The following is a 21,713-nucleotide window of genomic DNA, read 5'->3' as shown; positions in this document are numbered from 1 at the left end:
AAGATTAAAGAGCATTTTAAAACCTCTCTGTATGTTTGTGCGCTTTCTGCATTTGCAGCTGAAGTAGTAAAAAACCAAAACATCTATCCAGAGGACAACAAAATATTCAGTTGTGCTTCAGTGGCTCCCGCGGTGCACAAACCAAACAATATATAGCTTTAGACAGCCTGCATTCTGTTTCTGCCTCGCTCCCTCAGTGTATAAATATATGAATATTAAAAGGACTGAAAACATATGAAAGGAATAAAGAAAACTGTCACAGCATTTTGAAAAAAAGTGCTCTTCTTTTGACTAACAACAAAACACGTCAATGCAGCTTCTTATTTGGACTGAGGCTCTGTTCTTAGATTCTTTCATTGTGCTGAAAAGGTTTTGATAAAATTCTCAACAAAAGATGGCACACTGCCACTGACAGCATTTATGTGAAAACTGAAATCATCTTTAAAGGACAAAGATTTACTTCATACTTATGTCAGGATTATTTCTAAAGCTTTTTAGTGAGACCTGTGGAGCTCAGGGAGCGAAGAGACTGTGACTGTCAGGATCTTCAAAGACGCTTTCAGTGGCTCCGCGAAACATTTCAAAAGAAAGAGACGAAGTATCGTACACAGCCTGTGAGGTGTAAAAGCAAAGCAGTTCAAAGGATCTCTGCTCTTTGCTGATCTTCCTATGGCACACACACCACTAGTGATTGGTGACATTTTGACATTTAGTTTTCTTACCTCAACGTATGAGATGGGAAAAATTCCAATTTTATCCCCCAGCATTCCCTCTGCCCAGTTTTCATCCACGCGGCGGATCACAGTCAGGATGTCATCCTACAAAGTCAAGACACAAAGTGAGAGGTGCAGCTTTGGGAAGAACCTAATTAAGGATGCTGCTAGCTAAGAGAGATTCTCATCCTAGAGGAACAACCCTTGAACAGAAATAATGAGGTAGGGACAATGTCCTATTAAAGGGACGTCCCCAAGAGTAAAAACTCAGAGGTCTGCAGCACTTCACTGTTAGAAAAACTACTTAGTAAGCCATTTCTACTTTCGCTTATTTAGTGTAAAAACAACAAATGACAGCATACAAAAAGCTCATTAGACCTTGCATTAACATCTGTTTTGGGCATTGGGACACCAAGTGGTAATCCTTAATGCTTGATACATGCATCTCAATGCATAATGAAGGCAAACAGTGAAAGCTAGGCCTGGGCGATATGGCCTAAATATCATACCACGGTATTTTTCTTGCCCTTAATGGTGATGGTATCATATTGCTGTTTATTTAAATGCATATTTAGGTGCAAAAAGAAAACCCTCCTCTCCATTAAACAAACTTGAGATGGTAGACTGAACTCATGTCTGAGCTTACAATAACAGAGAAATCTAATAATTTCTTTGTAACTTTTCCTGCAGTTTAAAGTTTCACATCAGTAGAGCTGAGGTGTGTCAAGACAATACCGATGACCAGATTTCCCATTGGGGGTGTTCACAATAAAAGCACTCAAGGAAAAATAACAACTACTGCCTTTTAATGTAAAGGAATTTAGCTTAGCTAACTTGCCAGCTTAGTAACAACAGTACTGGTGACTTTAAGCAGCTGTAATGTTTACAACTCTTACAGGCTGCTCTGCAACATCCTCAAAGCCTAATGGTTCACAGTTTTGCTACTGAGAGTGACAATGTCTTGTTTCTATAGCACCGACTCTCACATTTATTTAATTTATCTGACTGTGCAACAATTTATTTCTGCAAGAAAGTGCATGTTCATATGCCAACAGGCAAACACATAACCAGTGGCAGATACCACGGCTCTCTCTCTGACATCTTCTACCATGAATTTGTTTGTCAGTATTTATGATATCATGAAATGGTGTACAGTAGGCTGCATGATTCCTGTGTAAGGCTGATTCATCACTAAATTCCTCTAACTGAAATGACTGCATGTTTTTTGTTATAACCATTGAGGTGTGGAAGCACAATTTCATAGCATGTATTAACACAAAAATGCTTTGTTAGTTCAGTCTTGTTAAGACAGATGTTAAATTTTTTTTTTTCCCTCAGGACAAAATTGGCTTCTACAGTCCTTGATTTCTCACATAAGTGAGCACAGTGTTGCAGGTCCTCTGAAGACTTAAGTTTCTGTGTGAAAGGTTATTTAAAAAATGATGGGTGTAATAATCACCAAAATTCACAACATGCTATCTTCCTACAAAATATGCTGGGTTTAGGACTAGGGGGCCTTCTACAACAGTGGTTCCCAAAGTGGAGGTCGGGACCCCCAGGGGGGGTTGCGAGACAGTGAAGGGGGGTCGCGGGATGCTTTCCAAAAAACAACAAAAAATCTTATTTGATTCAAAACCATGAATGTTATCATTTATTGGAAAAAAGATTGTTAAAAAATATTAGAATGAGTTCAATTTAAAATAAAAACGTAGTTTTATTGTGATATTTGTGATTAAATGTCAGTAAAGTTTGAAAAACTAACTAATATGCAAGTTTCATACATGGTGCTTTGAGCAACATCATGCACTTTATCCCCCCTCAAGGGAAGGTGGGGGTCCCCGATCTCTGACACCGTTATTTTGGGGGTCATGGGCTGAAAAGTTTGGGCACCCCTGTTCTACAAGATTGGCTTGGCAGTGTAGCAAAATTAAGAACTATTTGTGTCCATCCAGCCTTTGTCATAACTGTTGTCTGATATTTATAGTGGACAGGAAGTCTCACGCTAATGTCACATTCAAAACGCTTTGCAAGGACAGAAAAGATGGTTGCTAATGGCTACAAACACAAATGGCTGCAGCATGAATGAGTTTTCAAAACTTTCAATTCAGAAGCACAGAAGCATACTCAAACATACAAACTAAGTAGTCAATTTAATCTATCCAGTACACCACAAGATTTACCCAGAAAATCTTGTAACTACATTTCTTTTAAAAACATGGTAGGACAAATTCAAGGAAATGCTGTTAAAAAATGCCCTGCCAGCCTCTTAGCTTGTTGCTAATTCGTCCCATTCATTTGTATTGTAAACAGCTTCACTACACATAGCTTGTAATCAGGTACCCTTGCATGCTTAGAGAATAGCAGCACCTCTTTAACAGCTTTTCTCCCTTATTTCGCCATAAATACACTTTTAAATAAAACAGTGATATACTAGTAAATAAATCTTGTGGGGTACATGTTAGACTGAAATGAAAACAAGCAACCGGTGAGGCTGGGTGGACATAAATAAATCACAGCCCGTTTGAGAGCCACTGAAAAGGCAGGTAAATGAGTTTAGCTTCCAAGTCATCATCAAAGGTGTATAGTTAATGCATAGTGTGAATGCTAAAGTGCAATCAACTTGGTATCCAAATGTCCATCATTGGTGTTAATGCAACGTGTAAACAGGGTCAAAGTGTGGCCCAAACAGCTGGACAGATATAACTGCATAATTACTGTAGTTAAAGCGAGCCTCCCTTTGATGGCATTCATTCTCTGCAGCTTAATTATAGCCGTTCATCAAAATGTCTGCCTGAGACATAAAGCATTTCTATGTGTTTAAGCTAACAGCTCTGACATAACTTCAGAAAATGAATGCCTTTAAGACAGACTGTCAGTGTAATGAGAGGTATTTTTGTTTTACTACCGAGACCATGTAGCAGAGCTGTGGGTGCTGCAGTGTCTCACCTTGGAGAACGGCAGACAGTCCTTGTCTGCCTCCTTGTCTTTAAGCTCAAAGTCATAGAGAGCTTTGCACTGAGGTGGCGGTTGTGGCAGCGGCTTGATGACCTGGACAAAGTTAGTGGGGAAGAAGCCGTGGACTCCCCCCATCTCCCCATGGTACCAGTTCTCGTCCACTTGCCGGCGCAGGATGATGATGTCACCCTTGCTGAACTTGAGGTCACCCTGTTCCTTGCCATCATAGTTGTAGAGCGCCTTGGCACATGGGAGCTGTGGGACACCCTAAAAAAAGAGGGAGAGAGTTAGACTGGGGAAGGACGAGAGCAAATGATGCATTCAAATTAAGGATGCCCTGGTCAAGCTCACCCAAGAGAAAGGCTATGACATAGTTTTGACCCTGAAGCGTAAAATGGGATCAAGTCCACTGCACATACTCCTACGATGGATGAAATGATGCATCAGTGTAACACTGGTATTGGCTGGTATCGGTACTATGCGTCTTCAGGAAATGATGTGGCTTTAATAGATATCAGAAGCCAATGCTTATCTGTCATGCCAAATCGATTTAATTCCGTATCTGGTATATCAAAATGCTGATTTAAATAGGAGTGGTATTTACTGGGCAGAAGAAGCCACCTGTTGGAGAAACTCTGATCTGTTTTATGGTTAAACATGAGAGGAAATGTTGGCATAGGGAGAGTCTTACACCAAAGGAAAGGATGAAAAACTGGTGCTGGTATCAGCAATCAGGTAAATTGTTATTTTAAAACATCCCACAACTTTCACAATCAACGCTCACTCCAACCAAAAATTCATGCATAAATTATAGAGAAGTTCACAAACTTATTACAAGCTAGAGTAAAACTGTTGCATTTAAAAGAAACAGAACAGAAAACTGTGTGCAAAAAACTAAACTAAATGAGATCACAGTAAATCCGCAGTATCACAACTTTGGTTCCAGTGTTCTCTTTGTGTTTCAGCTTAGATGGATTCATGCAAAATTAATCACCCTTCAAAGGTCCATTTTACAGAGAGGTACCGGAGCAGTGCCAGAGAACAGTGAAATGGAAAATAGTCAAGCAAAGGCCCGAAGCAGAACACTGTTAGGAAGCCTAACAGCAGTCACATAAACCCATTTCAAAACACTGTTGTGAACATTCTTACTTCTGTCACTCCTGAACCAACTAGAGTCCAGGCCTGAGGGGAAATGAGACAGGCCTTTAGAGACAGACGGAGACAGTAAAGAGTCCTGTTTATTTTCTTATAGTTAAAGGGTTTATGTTGTGTGTTTACTGTCTAAGTGTGATGAGCTCTGCTGCTTGTGACTCCCTGACTAACGCCTTCAGAAGGCCCAGGGCTCTGTCCCTTTATCTTGCAGAGGAAGGTTTTGTATCTCAGGCTGCAAGCCTCGAGTCCTGAAAGGCCCATTCAGGGAATGACAATCCGGGGAAAGAGGGACGGGGTGAGTAAGGGGGGGGGGGGGAGTAGCAGGATAGAGAGGCATCAATGTACTCCATTCAGGATGGGTGTCCGTGAGGAAGGCTGCAGTCCAAACCAACCCCCACCATTTATCCTCCACTGCTGTTAGACGTCTCTGGCAGGGATCAGAATTAGGGCTGGACAATTAGGCTCATTTTAAGGTAAATATAGTTTCAAATGAGATGGTTGGGTAGGACAGTATTGATTATATCAATATAGTTTATGTAAATGGTGTAAAAAATAAAAGATGCCAACCCTAATGCTCAGTAAATGACTGTTTATAGTAACAGTACCCAGCAGTTGCATGCTTATCAGTGCTGCACAATTAATCTACTCGCAATCGTGATGTCAGGCTGTGCAATTACATAATCACATAAAAGGCTGCAATTACTTTTGTACTGGATATTATTTAAAAATGTCTGCAGAAAGGCCTTTAAGTTTACTATAGCGCTACAACTACATTTTGTAGACATACCCTTAATCTAAAAAAATGAAAAGCTTCTAATTTCTGAAATGTAGTTATTTTAAAAGCACTACTGTAAAAACTTCTCTCCCTGGTTAATATGACTGAAAATAATTAAGTTTTAGTACTTTTTGATACCACCGACTATTAAAATTGATTTGATAGTTTTGTTGAAGTGTTACTTAAGAGTAAGGCTGGGCAATTAATCAAAAAGTAGATTCAATCGCCCGTCCTCTTACAGTTTTCACATCACAGAAGGTGAAATATTTCTTTGATCTGAAATACATTTTTTGCAGCAGGGATGTTATGCTTTACACGTCATGCAGACATTCAAGTGTCAGTTTATTTTAGAATATTTTGCAAAAAAATCATCTTGTTTTTGGATATGTTTGACTCATTAAAAATGAGAACGTTATGGTGCACAGTCAGATGGCCAAGTGGTTAAAGGCACACCCCTTATGCACAGGTGGCCTGGGCTCAAGTAAAGCCTATGGCTCCTTCACCACACATCTCCCTCTCTCTCTCATCCCTGTGTCTGACTCTATCCACCATATTCCCCTACAAATAAAGGCATGAAATTCCCAAAAGTATGTCTGAAAAATTAGGAAGACATGATATCATCATTTAACCTGACACGCCGGATGGATTTGTTTCACACATCCATCTGGTAAGCTTCTCAAACACAGCATCTGGGAAAAGGCAGAGGCTTTGAAAAAAAAACTCGGAGGGTGATTGGATGAGCATTCTGTCACATCTTTACGGGCCAATCAGAGCAACAAAACATGTGACGTAGCCACTACTGAGGAGTAAATCCATAGAGAACTGCATAATGCCAACCATGGCGACTGTAGACATGTCAGTACACGACTTTTGTCATTTTTGAAAAGAAAACTCACTGCTGTTCTTTGTTCTTCTTTTAGGTAGGAAATGTCATCAAGTTCTGATATAACTGGCGCTTTAGCAGCATCTACAATAAGCTCTTTTGACATATTTGCACCGACGTCCCGTCGCTGATTGGTCCTGTCACTTTCTAACCAGGCCCAAACGGTTCAGATGGGAGCTTTGCAAGATGGATTCACCAGTGAGAAACACAGAAATGGGTGAATCCATCTGCTTCACAAGGTTAACTATCATTCCCTTCAATGCAAGAATTTATATTGAAATTGCAATGAGGCAAAAAACAAAAAAACAAAAAAACCACAATTAGATTTTTTAAAAGAATTGCTACCCTTAGTTTAATCTACTAGATACCATGTTTGTTATAATATAGAATGTTTTATTGCTTGTTTGTTGGGGAATACATAAGATGAGTAGCTTAGAAACAGTTGTATGTTACATGTTTTTCCCCAATTGTTCAGCCCTACTTAAGAGGGTGGAAAATGTTTTGATAACTCCAACGTATGGAAATGTTGACAATATTTTTGCTCAACTTAGACGGTGTGCAAAAGGCTGTCTGGGATTTTATATATTTTAAAATCCAGAATATAAGTCGCAGCAGTATATAAGCTGCAATCTGAAAACCACCAAAAACCAGGGAAGAAAGTTCAAACTGTCCTCCTGCATGGCTGTGCCCATTTTGTTCAGCAAAGTCAAACATGTTAGTGTGAGATTTCTGTAGCCTGTATCTGTGGTGTTCTTTAAAAACCACCTGTTTCAGCTGCAAAGACTTTGTGCATCTACTAGATATAGATAAGTTCAAAGCCCAGAAGCTGCAATGCCCTCCGATGCAAATCAGCACTCTACAAGGTTTATTTACTTATTATACTACAGTTTTTCTTTAAATGCTATTATGACCCAATGAGGAAGAAAAGCTGTTAAAAAGAGGCGCCTACCCTCATTAGTGCTGTTTGAGTTGTTTATTATGTTGTGAGCAGGGAAGAGGCCCCTTACGTTAGAACTTTATACTGGTTTACAAATCGCTCCAGTGCATAAAACACAGAAAACTTTCAAAGAAAAAGAATATCTATTAAAAGTATGGAGATATGAATACTGCATCGCCATTCAGAAAAAAAGAACACAGATTAGATTTTTTCTTCATGTCTCCAGCTCTAATAAGATTCTTAAACTAGGTCTCAGCTCTGGGAAGGAAACTGCAGAGTTGACAAGGAGCATGGACAGAGATTAGATAAGAGAAATGACTGGAGCTCAAACAGAGTGTGATCCAGGGAGAGAGGGGTTAATGTGGGGTTTGGAGCGGGCTCTGCAGTCTTGTTAAAGGCTAATGAACCGTTTAAAGGCTCAGAGAATAAAAGTACAGAATGAGCTGTGATGGTGAGCCAGGGTGACATTACCCTGCTGCAGAGAATCACACAGCCTAAAGCACAGAGCCAATCGCTCTCTGGCTCTGCTGGTCCAGCCTGTTGGGAGGGAGTGAAGCCGGGGGGGGGGAGGGGGGACTGCAGCCCCCCTGCAACACTGCACTGGAACTGGGCCTCCTTTCAGAGGAAAACAGGGCTTTTGAGCCCACCCAGGCCTGGCAGGGAGTTTCGTGATGAAAATGCAAATGAAAGTTGAAGCCCGGCCATTTTTGTGACAAATGACAGAACAGGTTCAAGCTTACACAAAGCCAATGGGATCAGATTACATGGTAAATATGAAATGCTCACCCCCTTGAAATTGCCAAGTTTGTGAGCACATGTTTGTACGCTGGGGCCAAGACTCTGTAAAACTTTTAGTTCAAACTCAGCGTCCAAAGTCAGCTTTGTTATGTAATTACTTCTGCACATGTTAAAGTCTGACTTGTGCACTCATAAAAGGTGGCTGTTGATAAAACCTTGCATGTATGAGACACATACAAGTACAGTTTGTCCTTGCAATTAGCGGGAACAGCAAAGTGAGACTCCATACAGATTTCAAGTGAAGATGTTTTATAAATTGTTTTTCCTGTATGGAAAAGCACAGAGTGAACAAGCAGTTTATCCAACTCAATCAATCAGATTTGGCTGATGGATACCATTCCTCCCCTACAAGCCATCAGGAGTCTCATGTCTTCCTGTAAGAAGCTTGTCAGTCAGCAACACTGCTTCTTTATTCTGTAAAATAACAAGACTGCTGTTTTTACGTTACCATTTTAGTGAAAGGGGTTAATCTCAATTGAGGAGCAACTTGGTTTGCAGCCCCTGGTGTCTCCTATAGTAGATCAGTTTCCTCTGGGGAGAATGACTCTTAACTCAACATGGCTATCCTAAAAAATTATTGATAATGAAAACTTAATTCTAAATTAATAACAAGGCTCAGCATGAACTGACATGCTGATGCCAGCTCAGCTTGCAGCCTATCTTGCAGACCTTTGCTCACCAAGGATGACGTGCATCAGTGGGGCAATATTTACTAATAATGTGCATTAAAAGAAACAATCCTACCACACAAGTCTGCTGTGTTGTTTGTACAATTCACTGATAAACAGAGATATATTAGAGCAGTAAATCACACTAAGGTTTCATCTGTTTTTTCTTCTGGTCATCATTGGGGTAATGTCCTATTCGGTTGTGAACAGCTCCAGCTGTGCTCAAGGTACATTTGGTTCATTAATATTATTGGACATATGCTGGGCTGCCTGCCGCGTGTCTCAACCTTTTATTAGGCTACAGAATGTCATATTAAAGACAAAAATAACTTAGCTCTGGCTAGAGACAAATCATTACATGAAACTGGAAAAAGCATCATCCAGTGTTATGGAGAGGAGAAAACTTTTGCTCTTCTGTTATGTTTGCATCCAAGCTCACAAACCATATCCAATAACGAGGGTTTTGATTGGTCAGATGTTTGCATGTTAAGAGAAACTTGAAAAAAATGACCATGCTTAAAAAAGCAAAGGCTGCAAATGTGCAAAGTAAAATCAGGTTGTTGGTGTGAAAGTAAAAGAAAAAAAATAATAATAATAACGATGATGTAGGAATAAATTGCATGATACAAAAGTGTCTGGTGTGCAAAGGCCTTAAGTCCTCTGTAGAGCCTTGGAAGAATACTGCTTCAACCTCAAACTGCTTTATTCTATCTTGCTGGTAAGGCTGCTTTTGGTGGAAAAAAAACCCTGATAAAAACATTGAAATGAGAGTAAAAAACATACGAGACTGTACATAAACAAAGGGAGTTCAGGTCTGTTCTGACCCCCAAATTCCACATACTCTGCCTATGCAGCATTGCATAAAGCGCACTGCATGGCAAATCTCTCCCAATCTCATCAGTCTTTGAGATTCCACTAAACACGCACCGCTCTGCTCAAGATATGTGCCAGGTCTGTTTTAGAGAGCATGCTGCGGCCAAACCTCATCAATCCGCAGAGAGCAGATAAGGGGTGTGAATCTCTACTCCTCAAGACAATTTCAACCAAGATTTAATGTCAACACTGGTGTATGGGGTGCAGGTGGGCTAGTGGTTTGAGGTATGCCCCGTGTACGGAGTCGACCCAGGTTTGAATCCTGCCTGTGGCCCTTTCCAATTTTATCCACTCTCCTCTTTCAAAAAAAGGCACAAAATGTCCAAAAGAAACGTTAAAAAAACAAAGAAACAAGAAAAAAAAAAACACGGTGCATAGACTGATCCACGCTGCACGCTGAAGACAGCACAGTGCATGGAATCCTGATAGTAAATAATCACCGTATCAACAATACATCCCATCCTGTGGTACAAGCAACAAGTCAGACACTGAAAAAGAGGTGGACAACCAATTAATTCTGCATGGATACTGCACATCCTTTGTAGCAAACATAAACTTTTTAACTTTGTTATGTACTCAACTATGGTGGAAGTGAAAAAGTCATGAAATAACATTTACAAAAATACTCTGTAGTTTGCATACTCCTCCCACAGTTCTCCTACAGTCTTGTGTTTTTGAGTCTCCAGCTGCTTAGGGTTGAGCTGCACATCACTCCAGGAATGCTTGAGGGGTTTTACCATTTTTGAGCTGCACACACGACTTTAAAATTGGCCATATTACAGCTCTGTCATGCGTCATCTGCGGTGCTCTGAACAAGGAGGCATGAGTGTCAGTCAAGAACAGATGAGCTGCTTCTGACCAGTTGGATGAATTTCTGCCATGTTTGAAAAGTTTGTTTGTAAGACCACATAACTCTCAAAAAAAAAAAAAGAAAAAGAAAAAAAAAAGCTGAGCCACAGGCCGGCTCCCCATCTGCAGGTCTTTTTTTTCTAATTGTGAATATGCAAAATAGTGGACAGCACCATAGCAACAGCAGGGATGCCTGTTTAAAGTGTCCTCTCCTCCTATAACCAAAGATATGAAAAGGAGAAATGCTGGCAGTGAATAGCTGTGAAGCTCAGATGCCAGATATTTCTCCTAAGATTCACTTCCTAGCTTGCTTGTGTTTGTTGGCATAAAAACTCAAATACAAATAGATCTGACTTTAGCTTCTGTCTATGGGAATTTTTAAAGAAAACTTCACTGACAATTGACCTAACATTAAGCTCCACTCTCCATCGCCACAAGCCAATCACATTTCTTATAATTACAAAATGCACTCGAACACAAAGCCCACAGACCTCCATAGACAAACATTAGTGTTATTTTCCTGTGGTTTAACTGATATGTATAGAGCAGTGATACTCAATGTGTGGCTCTAGAGCAACATGTGGCTCTTTTGCGATGATTTGGGGCTCTTTTATGTCTTAATTCGAAATATTATTCCCCAGAAAACCTTTGTAAAGGGAAACTATGACCTAAGAAATAATCAATTGCAAGTCACATTAAACAGTTTGAATCCCCACATTAATACAGTTTGCTTTAATTTTCAACCTTTATTTTTTGCCTGTACATTTTCATTGCCCTTTTTGCAATTTTTTGCCTTTTTTCTTTTTTGCTGCTTTTTATCTATTTTTACTGCTTCTATCCCATTTTTGCCACCAGTTCTTCGCCTCTTTCATCCTGCTTTTTGCTACTTGCAATTTTCCTTTTTTGCCATTTTTTCCCCATTTAAGCCACAATTTACCATTATATGCCACTGTTTTAAGTACTCTTGCCATTCTTTGCTGCTTTTTGCCATTTTGCCCCACATTTTTGCCCATTTTAGTCACTTTTACACTCATTTTTTGCAACATTTTTGCTGTTTTTTTGGCCATTTTTCCAACATTTTTTTCCATTTTAGTCACTTTTACATACATTTTTTGACATGTTTTTGCTGCTTTAAGACATTTTTTCCCACATTTTTGCCAATTTTAGTCACTTTTCACTCATTTTTTGCCATCTTTTTGCTGTTTTTTGGCCATTTTTTGCCACCTTTAACTTATTTTTAGGTAACTTCTCACTCACTTTTGCCCCTTACTTCCCTATTCTGCCACTTTTTCTCCCTGTTTTTCCACTTTTCACCCACTTTTTGCCATTTTATACCTACTTTGCCCCTTGTTGCCACTTTTTTGCTGCTGTTTGACCATTATTTGCCACCTTGTACTTATTTTTATAGCCACTTTAATCAGTTTGTGCCACTTTTCACCACTTAGATTGTGGCTCTTGCATTTTTCAACCATTTGGCTCTTTGGTGGGGCAGGGTTGAGTAACACTGGTATAGAGTAATCATACAGTGTAGTGCGAGTCTCAAAGAGTACTACGCTTATTTCAGAACTTGCCATGCTATTGCTCCTGAGTTGCTCCATGTACAATGATACAGCTAAAAACAAAGTGCAAGTGCAATAGACTGACAGAATGTGAGTCAGCTCTGCTTTTTCTTGCCTGGTAATTTGACTTTTTGTGGGCAGCTTTCACGTAAACTTTCCTCAGACAGTGTAATATGTTTTCATCTCACAATCTAACCGCTTTCTTCTCACTTGTTTTTGATCTCCCCGTCCCAGCCTCATAAATAAGGGCTGTCAGTAGACGTACATTTCCATGTTTCACTTGACTCAACATAACAGGAGGAGGAAAATCAAGACTGACTGTAGAGGCCTCTGCTTGCAGCCTTTGAGGTGGTGTGCAGAGCAGAGCTGGGGATGGGTGATGGCTAGGGGGGATAATTTCCGGTTTGCATCCATGGAGACTTTGTTGTTGTGTCTGTAGTAGGTCTGCATATAGAAGCAACCTCAGCCCAGACCAAAGACCCCCTCTGGAGAAAGCAACTGGGCTGTGCTGCTGCAGAGAAGAGCTCAAGAGTTGTAACCACATAAATGCTATGAAGAATCTAATCTCAGACTGCAAGTCACACACACACTCTCAGCTACACAGAACCTCGATGTTTTTACAGCCTTTGAACTCCCCCAAGAGGCACGAAGAGATCCATCTCACCATGAGTCTACGCCACATAAAAACCCAGCCCTGATTTCAGGTCAGTGCACCAAAAAGATTGGATATGATTAGAGATGGGGACGTTTCTTTCTTAACTCTGCCTCTTCAATTGTTCTCAACATCTGCTGTCAAAGCTCAATGAGGTAATTACACAGCAGCAAAAGCCACTGTTTAGTTAAATCACACTTGTAAAACCTGAAGCCTCTTAATGATTTCAAAAACCAGACTACCCAGGAGAAACACCCCATTTAGAGTCCATGTAACTAAGAAGCAGTCTGAGGGCCCTTGGGGCAGTTTCTGTATTTTTAAGCCTTGAAATTTAGTTTTGCAATCTTATAAACAAATTAAAAACATTTTATACTGCCCTATTAATCTAACTCCTACGCTTCCTTTCTCACATATTAACAAGAATATCCCAAAATATGACGACGTGCAGCAGCCAAAATGTCTCCAACTAGGCATGTGGGCTATCAGCAAAGCCAGGGGATAAATGATTAACAAGTTAATAAATGTTTGGCAGATTTAATGGGTTATTATCCTGTATCAGCTGGATAAACAGAGAACAGGATACAAAAGCTATACACCAGACAGCAGCTTTCACAACCACATTTTTTAATTATTGAACGGCACAATATGTAGATTGGATTTCTGAGAATCTGAATTTAAGCGTTTTAAAGTGTAAGAACTGTTAATTCATACCTCTGCTGTTGTCCTCCACATTAAAGAACAGCTGCTGTAATGAAAAGACATGTTTATTACGCCGCGTGTATCCTGATCCGTGACGTATCGTGGGAAATACCCAGCCCTACTGACGACTAAGGTCCATGCCAGAAGACCATCAGATCTGGAAGAGTTTGGGAGACTGACTAAAGAGGAATGGGCTGATATTCCTCAGGAGACATGTCTGAGACTTGTTGAAAATGACAACAAACCACTGCAGGCTGTTATCCAGCAAAAGGGAGACGCTACTGGATGTCAGCATCAGGGCAGCTAATAAGTTACACCCTGGTAATGTGAAATTGTTTTTTGTGTGCACAGTAAAAAATGTAAGCATCCAAAATCAAACTAGGATGTTTGTAAAAGTAGTTGAATATTCATTGCTCTAACAGCACTTTGGATACTCTTTTAAAAACAGAAATTTTCAAAAAGTTTAATCATTTTCTTTGCATCTGTATGAACAAACGTGTGGACACATTGCCTTTTGTTTGTCAAAAACTAAGCAGTAACTAAGGCCAACTACCGCCGCATCTGGGAATTTTCACACATGCAAACAATTAAATCAAGTTGAACTTCATGTGAGAGTTTAAATAGTCCAATTTTTCACTGTGATTTTACCCAAAAACTTTTCTTGTAAACCTACAAGTAGCAATATCAAAGCGAGTAGCAATATCAAATATTAAAGAAAGACGATGCTTTCCCATTATCAACGTATGATAGGTGCGATCTGTTCAGCAGTTTGTTCTTCTCCAGCATTTCTTCATCCTGAGGCTCCTCCACTCCTGTTCAGCAGAGAGTCTCCCACTGTGGGCTCCACGTGTGAATAGCAACGCAGGAAGATTTCAGGAGCCAACCGTCCTGAAATTTTCTGATCATTAGCTTGTACTTGGGCTGAGAAGTTGCACACAAACATGCTGCAAAAGCTGGGAACAGTAGCCAAGTTGCATGCACCATGGCTAAGCAGTATCGGATAGAGTAGCAGCGTGAGATATCGTCTTTGTAGGATATATGCTACTGAAATAAATGCAAGTTATGCCTTAATATGCAGGAAGTTTCTAAAGAATTAAATATGGGTAAATAAAATTTTATTTTTTCTATTATAATTGAATTATTTCATTATTTTGGACTTTAAAGGCCAGTTCACAGCATTGTTTCAAAGAACATGATTGTCTCATTTCATGTTGTGGTATTGCGACAGAAATGAACTGTTAAAACATTAAAAGTCTATTTTTAAATTGAGCCTTCCCTAATCGAAAAAATGTTGCAAGTCTATTCTTCAATATTATGATGACATGAAATACAATTATTTTTTGTTTTATAAAATTCATTAAATTTTTTAGCTATCTTAATTTTAGTTATGTTTGTGAAAAGAAAGTTTTTTTTACACCTACATTTGCAAAAGTTACTCTGAGAGTAGCTGATAAATAGTTTTGAGTTTTTCCTGATTTCATATAATTGGTGTCAGGCTGCGTAAAATGCACACATGTTGACAGAGAAATCATCATTTGTCTTGTTTAAAATATATTTCCCATCAATTTCCTTAATTTAAACAAAAAACATTCACTTGCTGTTCAGCTCTAGCATGCACTTTCTGCAAATGCATCAGAGGAAATAACCCTTGATGCCAGCAGGTGGCAGTATCTTTTGGTAATCATTCATAGAGGAATATCCAAGACTAGGGATGTGCAAACCAACCATGTAAAACACCACACCACCAACACCATCCAGTTTAGTATCATTATAGATTCATTAGTGATGTGTTGGTAGGCCTTGGTGTTTGGTTGTGGAGGAACAAAGGAGTAGAGGTTTTCTCCCCCTCTTTTCCTCCATTACTCTCTTTGTGCACCGACTCTTTTCAATCAGAGTGTAAACCACGTCGCTCACAATGGTTCCCCTGTTGATTTAACCAAATTTAATCAGCCAAAAGACCACAGAAGGACCAACTGGTGCCAATGGTGCCAAACACACCAAAAAACTTTTAAAAAATGAGGCCTCAGTTACTCGCTGGCAGCCAAATATTTGCCAGTGGCTGACTATCAGTCTAGTAGGTCAGAACCCAAAAAACTCCAACAGGGACGCCTGCAATTTAGCAGAAGGTGGTACATTTAGATTCTCTGAAAAAATATGTCTCATGTTTTGGCTCTTTTTTTCTTAAATAGCTGGATAGCAGGGCTGACTTCAGAATTTTACTTTATTGTGATAAACAATTTTAATCATAACTTTTCATTCAATTGCTCGTTATCCTACCTGTGTATTTGAGTGAGACGGACAAACAAGGACAAAGATAAAGAGTGGGAAAAAAAGACAAAGATTAGACCCAACGTTTAGAGCATCAGCTGGTGTGTGCAATTACTCCTGTACTGCAGATAATGCAATTAGACCTGTGTGCTAAAGGGATTTGGCTGTTAAAGTGTTCTCTTCCACAGCACTGGATTATGACTGAATTAACAAAGTGTTCTGCTCTGCAGCACAGCCAAATGTCAACAACCAGTGAGCAGACGTGCATAAAAGCAGAGTATGAATGCATGCATGCAGAGCCGTGGAGGTAAGACTGGGTCAAATGGGGATAATTACTTTAACAGCCTGACTTTCACAGACATGTTTGCAGGGGACGTTGTTCAGGTAATAAGGAAATAAACTCCCTCTAGGTCACGTATGCTGCAGTTTGAACAAGGTTTATAGAATCAATCAGCTGAACAGAAGCACAATTATGACGCTGGCTGCAGAGCGTATATTGATGTAGTTTATGCTGAAGTAGAGCACGCCATCAGTAACATCCAGGATGGGTCAACACGTGGACAAAGGCATACGTGACGTGACATACCCACTCTAAACTATCTCTTCATAAAGAGAGGGATGGTGCAAAATCAAAGTGCAAACGTACACATCCATCTATATAATCCAGTGAGCCTATCTGTACAGCAACACTTACATTATTGATAGAATTAATCAAGGTCAACTGATCAGAAAGCCTGCCTTTCTGAGCAATTTCAATAGCACTCTCTCTATTCTGGATAAAATATTCCTGAAGATCCTGAAGTTTCAGTGCTTTTATATACAAGGGACCATTTAAATAAAGGAGATTTGATCATTTAGAAACAGGTGGTAGTTGAGCATGGAATATTTTATAAAATATTTTGATAATCTAAATATACAAACATCTGCCAATATTTTTATACATAAACAAAGGTTATTGATAGCCAAAAGAGGACAGTTTTTCAATTTTAAATTCTCAAAAAAATTGCAGACCAAATACTACAAACTATCTTAATCTAATAAATTAGCAAAATGTTGAAAAATGGATGATACTGGAAGGAAGCAAGGGAACCCTGAGGGAAACTAGTCACTACTCCTTGTGAATTGCAGCCAATTTGGGACCTTTGACGTTTTACTGCCGGTGTTTCTTGTTCGTCCATGCCACTCTGTGCTTTTGTGGTCATTTTGACTGGCAGGTTTCCTGTTTCTGGTTTTGTCAGTGCTCATCAACTGGTTGTTGATAGTGTTACATCACTGCAACGTGCGATAATATCAAACAATATCCTGTCGGTTCTCAGTGTTGGGGTAGCATTGATGCATATTCCACGACATGACCAAGCCAGAGGCCGTGGACAGGCTAGCCTTCCTTACCAAAATGTTTAAAGTTGAAACGTGTGACAATAAGCAAGGACCTCACATCCTTTACCTCTACTCACATGTGATGTTTAGTTTGTTTAACCCTTTATGACCTACCATAAAACGCAAAAAAACAAACATGAAATTGTGGTCAAAAAACAAAAAGAAAGCATGTTTATAAAAAATAAACTATTTACACTATAGTGCAATCAAATCTATGTGTGCCAGATACTTTTGAGCGTACATATGTTTGCAGAAGACCATGTTGAAACAAAAACAAGTGCAACTCGTGTCCTGCAAGAAAACAATGCGATAAATTGATTTTTTTCAAATAAAATTGGAGATTAGATTGTTAGCTCATACTGCCCTGCCTTAATTTGTTTATAGACTTAAAACATTCTAGTATTCTGACAACCATTTGTTACTTCTTTACAAAAAAATTATCATAACACATATCATGACTGTTCAATTAGAAGATATCAAGAGATGATTTGTGGTCTATATCACCAAGCCCGGCCCTGCAGTGCACCAAACATAACCCCTGTACAGTAGCTTGTCTGTACAGTGAAAGCATCAGTGTAACTTCTGCTTTGTCAGCAGTTAAGTGTAGTGTGTAACCACAGCAGACATAAACCTTTATCCCACCCCTGTAAGTGCCAGACATGACTCCACTCCCATATGGAAACCTCCAGGAGCTCTGCAGGGGGCGGAGAATGAACTGGGGCTACTACTGCCAAAACAGTGTGCAGAATGAGGAGGGGTCGTCTGTCTGGTCTGCCCTTAAACAAACATCTCCAGGAGCAGACATGTCAGACAGTGGGAGCAAGAGCAGCATCTGCCACGCTGACCAGGTGGTCATTTCAGGACATTTGTGATTCATTATGAAGTCACTACTCATTACAGATCATTGTCACCATCATCGTTACATGAACACTGACACATGACGTGAGTGAAGAATCCGGAGGCAGGGGCCATCTTGATTCCATTATCACTGCATTAGTTTAAATTGATTCCTAATGGCCTTTTTAATGACCAGTGCAGAGCAGACTTCCCCACACTGTCTACAAACCTCAGGGCATCTTGGCATAAAATCCAGGAAACTGGGCTGCAGACAAAGAGAGGCAGACAAAAGGCAGCGATATAAGGCTTATTAGAGCAATAGCCAGAGAGAAAGAGAGACCTTTAAAACAGAGCTAACATGCACACAAGTGTGTGTATGATCACTTACACAAGACCAGACCAGAGGAGGAAACTGTACATGCTTCTCCATTAACTTTTATTCAACGTCTATACAAAATAGTTTGGAAAAAAATCCCATAATAGTATTGTACTGTTCGAGTCTATCACTCATCAGTAAAAAGAGACCCTTTGATTTGTTCCCATGAAGTGACATGAACAACAACAACAAAAGAACACTTTGAGAATCATTTTGAAAAACTGGCATGCCATGTTTTGGTTCCTGTGCCTTTCTGCAGCAGCTCTGCAGAAGTTATGTTATGATTTATACTGTAAAACAGGATTTGGTTGTATCCAGTTTTTAATACTGTAACCGTTTCCAAAATGGTTTAGGGCATCACCATACCACGTGATTAACAATCACATAATGCTGGAAGCTGCTCGCACCAAGAACCTGTCAGGCTACAGAGTGCATGGGTACTTCTACACTTGTTTCATTCAACACTGTGTTGAATGACTGACTTGGGGACTTTCCTTCATCCTTTTCCCCCCTTTCATGTGGAGTCTCACATGGTTCTATCCTAGGATCAATCCTGTTCTCTCTACCTCTTTCCTTTGGGCTTGAGTTTTAAAAACAGGATATATCATACCACCTTTATGCAGATGACACACAGATGTACCTCCGTCTAGAATGAAACAATGGCAGCAGCGATCATCTGATCAGCTGTCTCAAAGACATTAAAGCCTGGAATCTTAGTGTAAAGACCGACAGTGATTTTAAATTGGATCAAAAAATAAATGCTGTTGTTAAATCAAGGTTTTATCACCCAGGATTTCATCCAAGATCAAATCAGTTTTATCTTCTAACAACTTGGAGTGAATGATTAATGCTTTTATTTCTTCCCATCTGGACAACAGCAAAGCACTCCATACAGGATTAATCCACGCCTCCCTTGCACGTTCAAAGTTAGTCCAAAATGCCTCTGAAACATGAATACATCACCCCCATTCTCGCCTCCCTCCACAGGCTCCCTGTTTATCTTACAATTTATATTAAATATAGTTTGTTTGTAAAGGGTTAGATGGATCCCCTCCCCAGTACATTTCTTTTTCAAAATAAAAGGATGAACAAATGAAGGGAGTTTCCTCAAAAAAACTTAAGTGGGCTTTTACTTTGAAAAGCACAAACCAGGTGTGTTTTCATACTGTGTGTATCTTAACCTGCAAACATATTGTATCATGTGGAAACTGTAAGCTTCATAGGAGTTTGGAGAACAACCATAGTAAACAGATGCATTTCAACTCGTTGCTTTCATCAGGTTCATCAAGAAACACATTTCAGACATGTTCTATTAATATGGATGTACATATCTACTTCAATAAGGTAATTATGGCTCTCTGTTTATCATTTTTCAGTCTATTTTGACCGACAACCAGTGGTGAGTGAACTGAATAGATGTTACCTCCAATCCCAAAATCTTCTGTTTGTGTGATGTGTGCATTAGCATGTGAGACGCAGCCCTCACACTGGCTGCCAGTCTGAAACATCCGTTAAGCCATAATAACGGCGAGGTGCGCTCTGGCCAAATGACGTCACACTGTCAGTGCAGACCAAAACATGGCGGCCTCCTGAGCCTTGAGCTTTTTTGTTCAATATACATATGAGAGATACAAATATCTATCCAGTGAGGTGAATTTGTCTGATCAGGCAGGGTTCCTTTAAAAGACCAAAATGCAACGTCCAAACTGACCAAAAATATTGTGACAGACATGAGGTTTATCTTCATATTAACAATTACTGAAAAGAAGTGTTAGAGTGCTGCATCCTGTTGAACCGCACTAAACTGTCAAAGGCTGAAAAGACATAAACTGCTATCAATCCATAGCAGTAAAAGCAATGAGAAGGTAGGTAATGCATACAAAAGCATTGTGATAAGGTGATAACTGAAGCCTACATCCTTTACCTGCAGCTAGTACAAACCAACCAGTCATATTGACTTACTTTGGTCAGATAAAATTTTCCCATGGATTACCAAAGTGTGAATATAAAACAACCCTCATGCATTTATCAGGGATTAAATTAACACCTAAACAGATGGTAAAAGCCCCTGCAAGTAATCTCCCTTTTCAAATCAATGCACAAGTCCTACAGAGGAGTTTACTACTTCTAGGATCTAGGTGTAAGATTTAAGGTGGGACTTTTGCCAATGCTGGAACTGTCTAAGTTGGTGCTACCCCTTAAATGGATGCCCTGTACAAAATTAAGAATTAATATTGAACTAGGCTGTATTTGAACTGGCACAAAGCTGCATCACTCTTCAAACATCAAGGCGAAAAAAAAAAAAAAGCCAATTATTTCCTGACAAATATAAGTTAATGTGGGATCTTCATGGCCGATAACATAATTCTGCAGGGTATCCTTGTATTTGTCTGAGAGATTCATCTACTGACCCATCAACATGGAGGAACACGAGGAGGAACAGAAGGAGAGTTTCGAAGGTTTTTCAAAACTTCCTGTTCCTCTCACATGTGATCCAAGCTTCCATCTGGCCTCCAGACTGCTCACAGTGTTTCTGTGCGTGTAGACTAATGTGTGGGTCCTCATTTGCCATGTAGTGTGGGAAACAAACAAGCACAGTGAGTTGTCATACAGTAGAGCTCTTGGAAAGCTTTAGTGGTTTTATTGCCTCGTTCTCTTCCTGCTAACTGTGGTCAAGTAGATAAATTATTCATTCTTCACAAAGGCTGAGTGTTGCTTGGATTGTTATTAATACAGGCTTTTGCTTGTTGATTATGTTTATTACATTCTGGTGCTTGCAGCAATAAAAAATGTGGGAACTTTTCAGAATAAAATTTTCTGTGGCTCAACATTTCACATTTCTTTCTAGTGAAATTAAAACCTCTCAGACTGGGGTAATCTTTCGGGACCATGTCCTTTTCATCAGATGTGTCTTTCAACTCATTCACACTGCCACTTCAAGGTGTGATATTTACACCCATTTGTCGTTTCTCCTTCAAACTGAATGTAATAAAGGTGTAATTAGGGTACAAATAATGTTATAGGGATGAGCTAGCAAGGGAGGGAAGCACTGTATGTGTGCATCTGACTGCCTGCGTTTGTGGAGCTCCTGCAATGCCATATCACACAGTGAATGAACAGTATGTCCACACAGACACCCCTCTCCTCAGCAACATTTCCCAGCTCTTCCTTGGGGATTCCAAGGCATTCCCAAGCCAAATGAGATATATAATCCCTCTAGTAGCAGAAGGATAAACGTTGCACACAGGGTCCATTATGTTACATTTGTATTTACTGCAAAAAGTTAACAGAAAGTGGCAAATTGTTCCATTCTGTGATGAAAATAAGCAGTGAGGACGAGCC

At 39.7% G+C, this 21,713-nt stretch overlaps 1 protein-coding gene across 1 annotated transcript in view; it reads right to left on the bottom strand.

The window, feature by feature from the left end:
- Positions 1–21,713, bottom strand: part of sh3rf1 (SH3 domain containing ring finger 1) — a 101,751-nt gene that overhangs the window by 41,244 nt on the left and 38,794 nt on the right. The window contains exons 3-4 of the mRNA XM_041790852.1: positions 3,660–3,935; positions 723–818 (exon numbers count right to left, since the gene is read on the bottom strand). Of these exons, the coding sequence (XP_041646786.1) occupies positions 723–818; positions 3,660–3,935 (372 nt within the window). The remainder of the gene's footprint in view (positions 1–722; positions 819–3,659; positions 3,936–21,713) is intronic.

The sequence above is a fragment of the Cheilinus undulatus genome, linkage group 7 (genome assembly GCF_018320785.1).
Source record: "Cheilinus undulatus linkage group 7, ASM1832078v1, whole genome shotgun sequence".
Taxonomy (NCBI): domain Eukaryota; kingdom Metazoa; phylum Chordata; class Actinopteri; order Labriformes; family Labridae; genus Cheilinus; species Cheilinus undulatus.
This window is presented reverse-complemented; position numbering and strand designations above follow the sequence as displayed.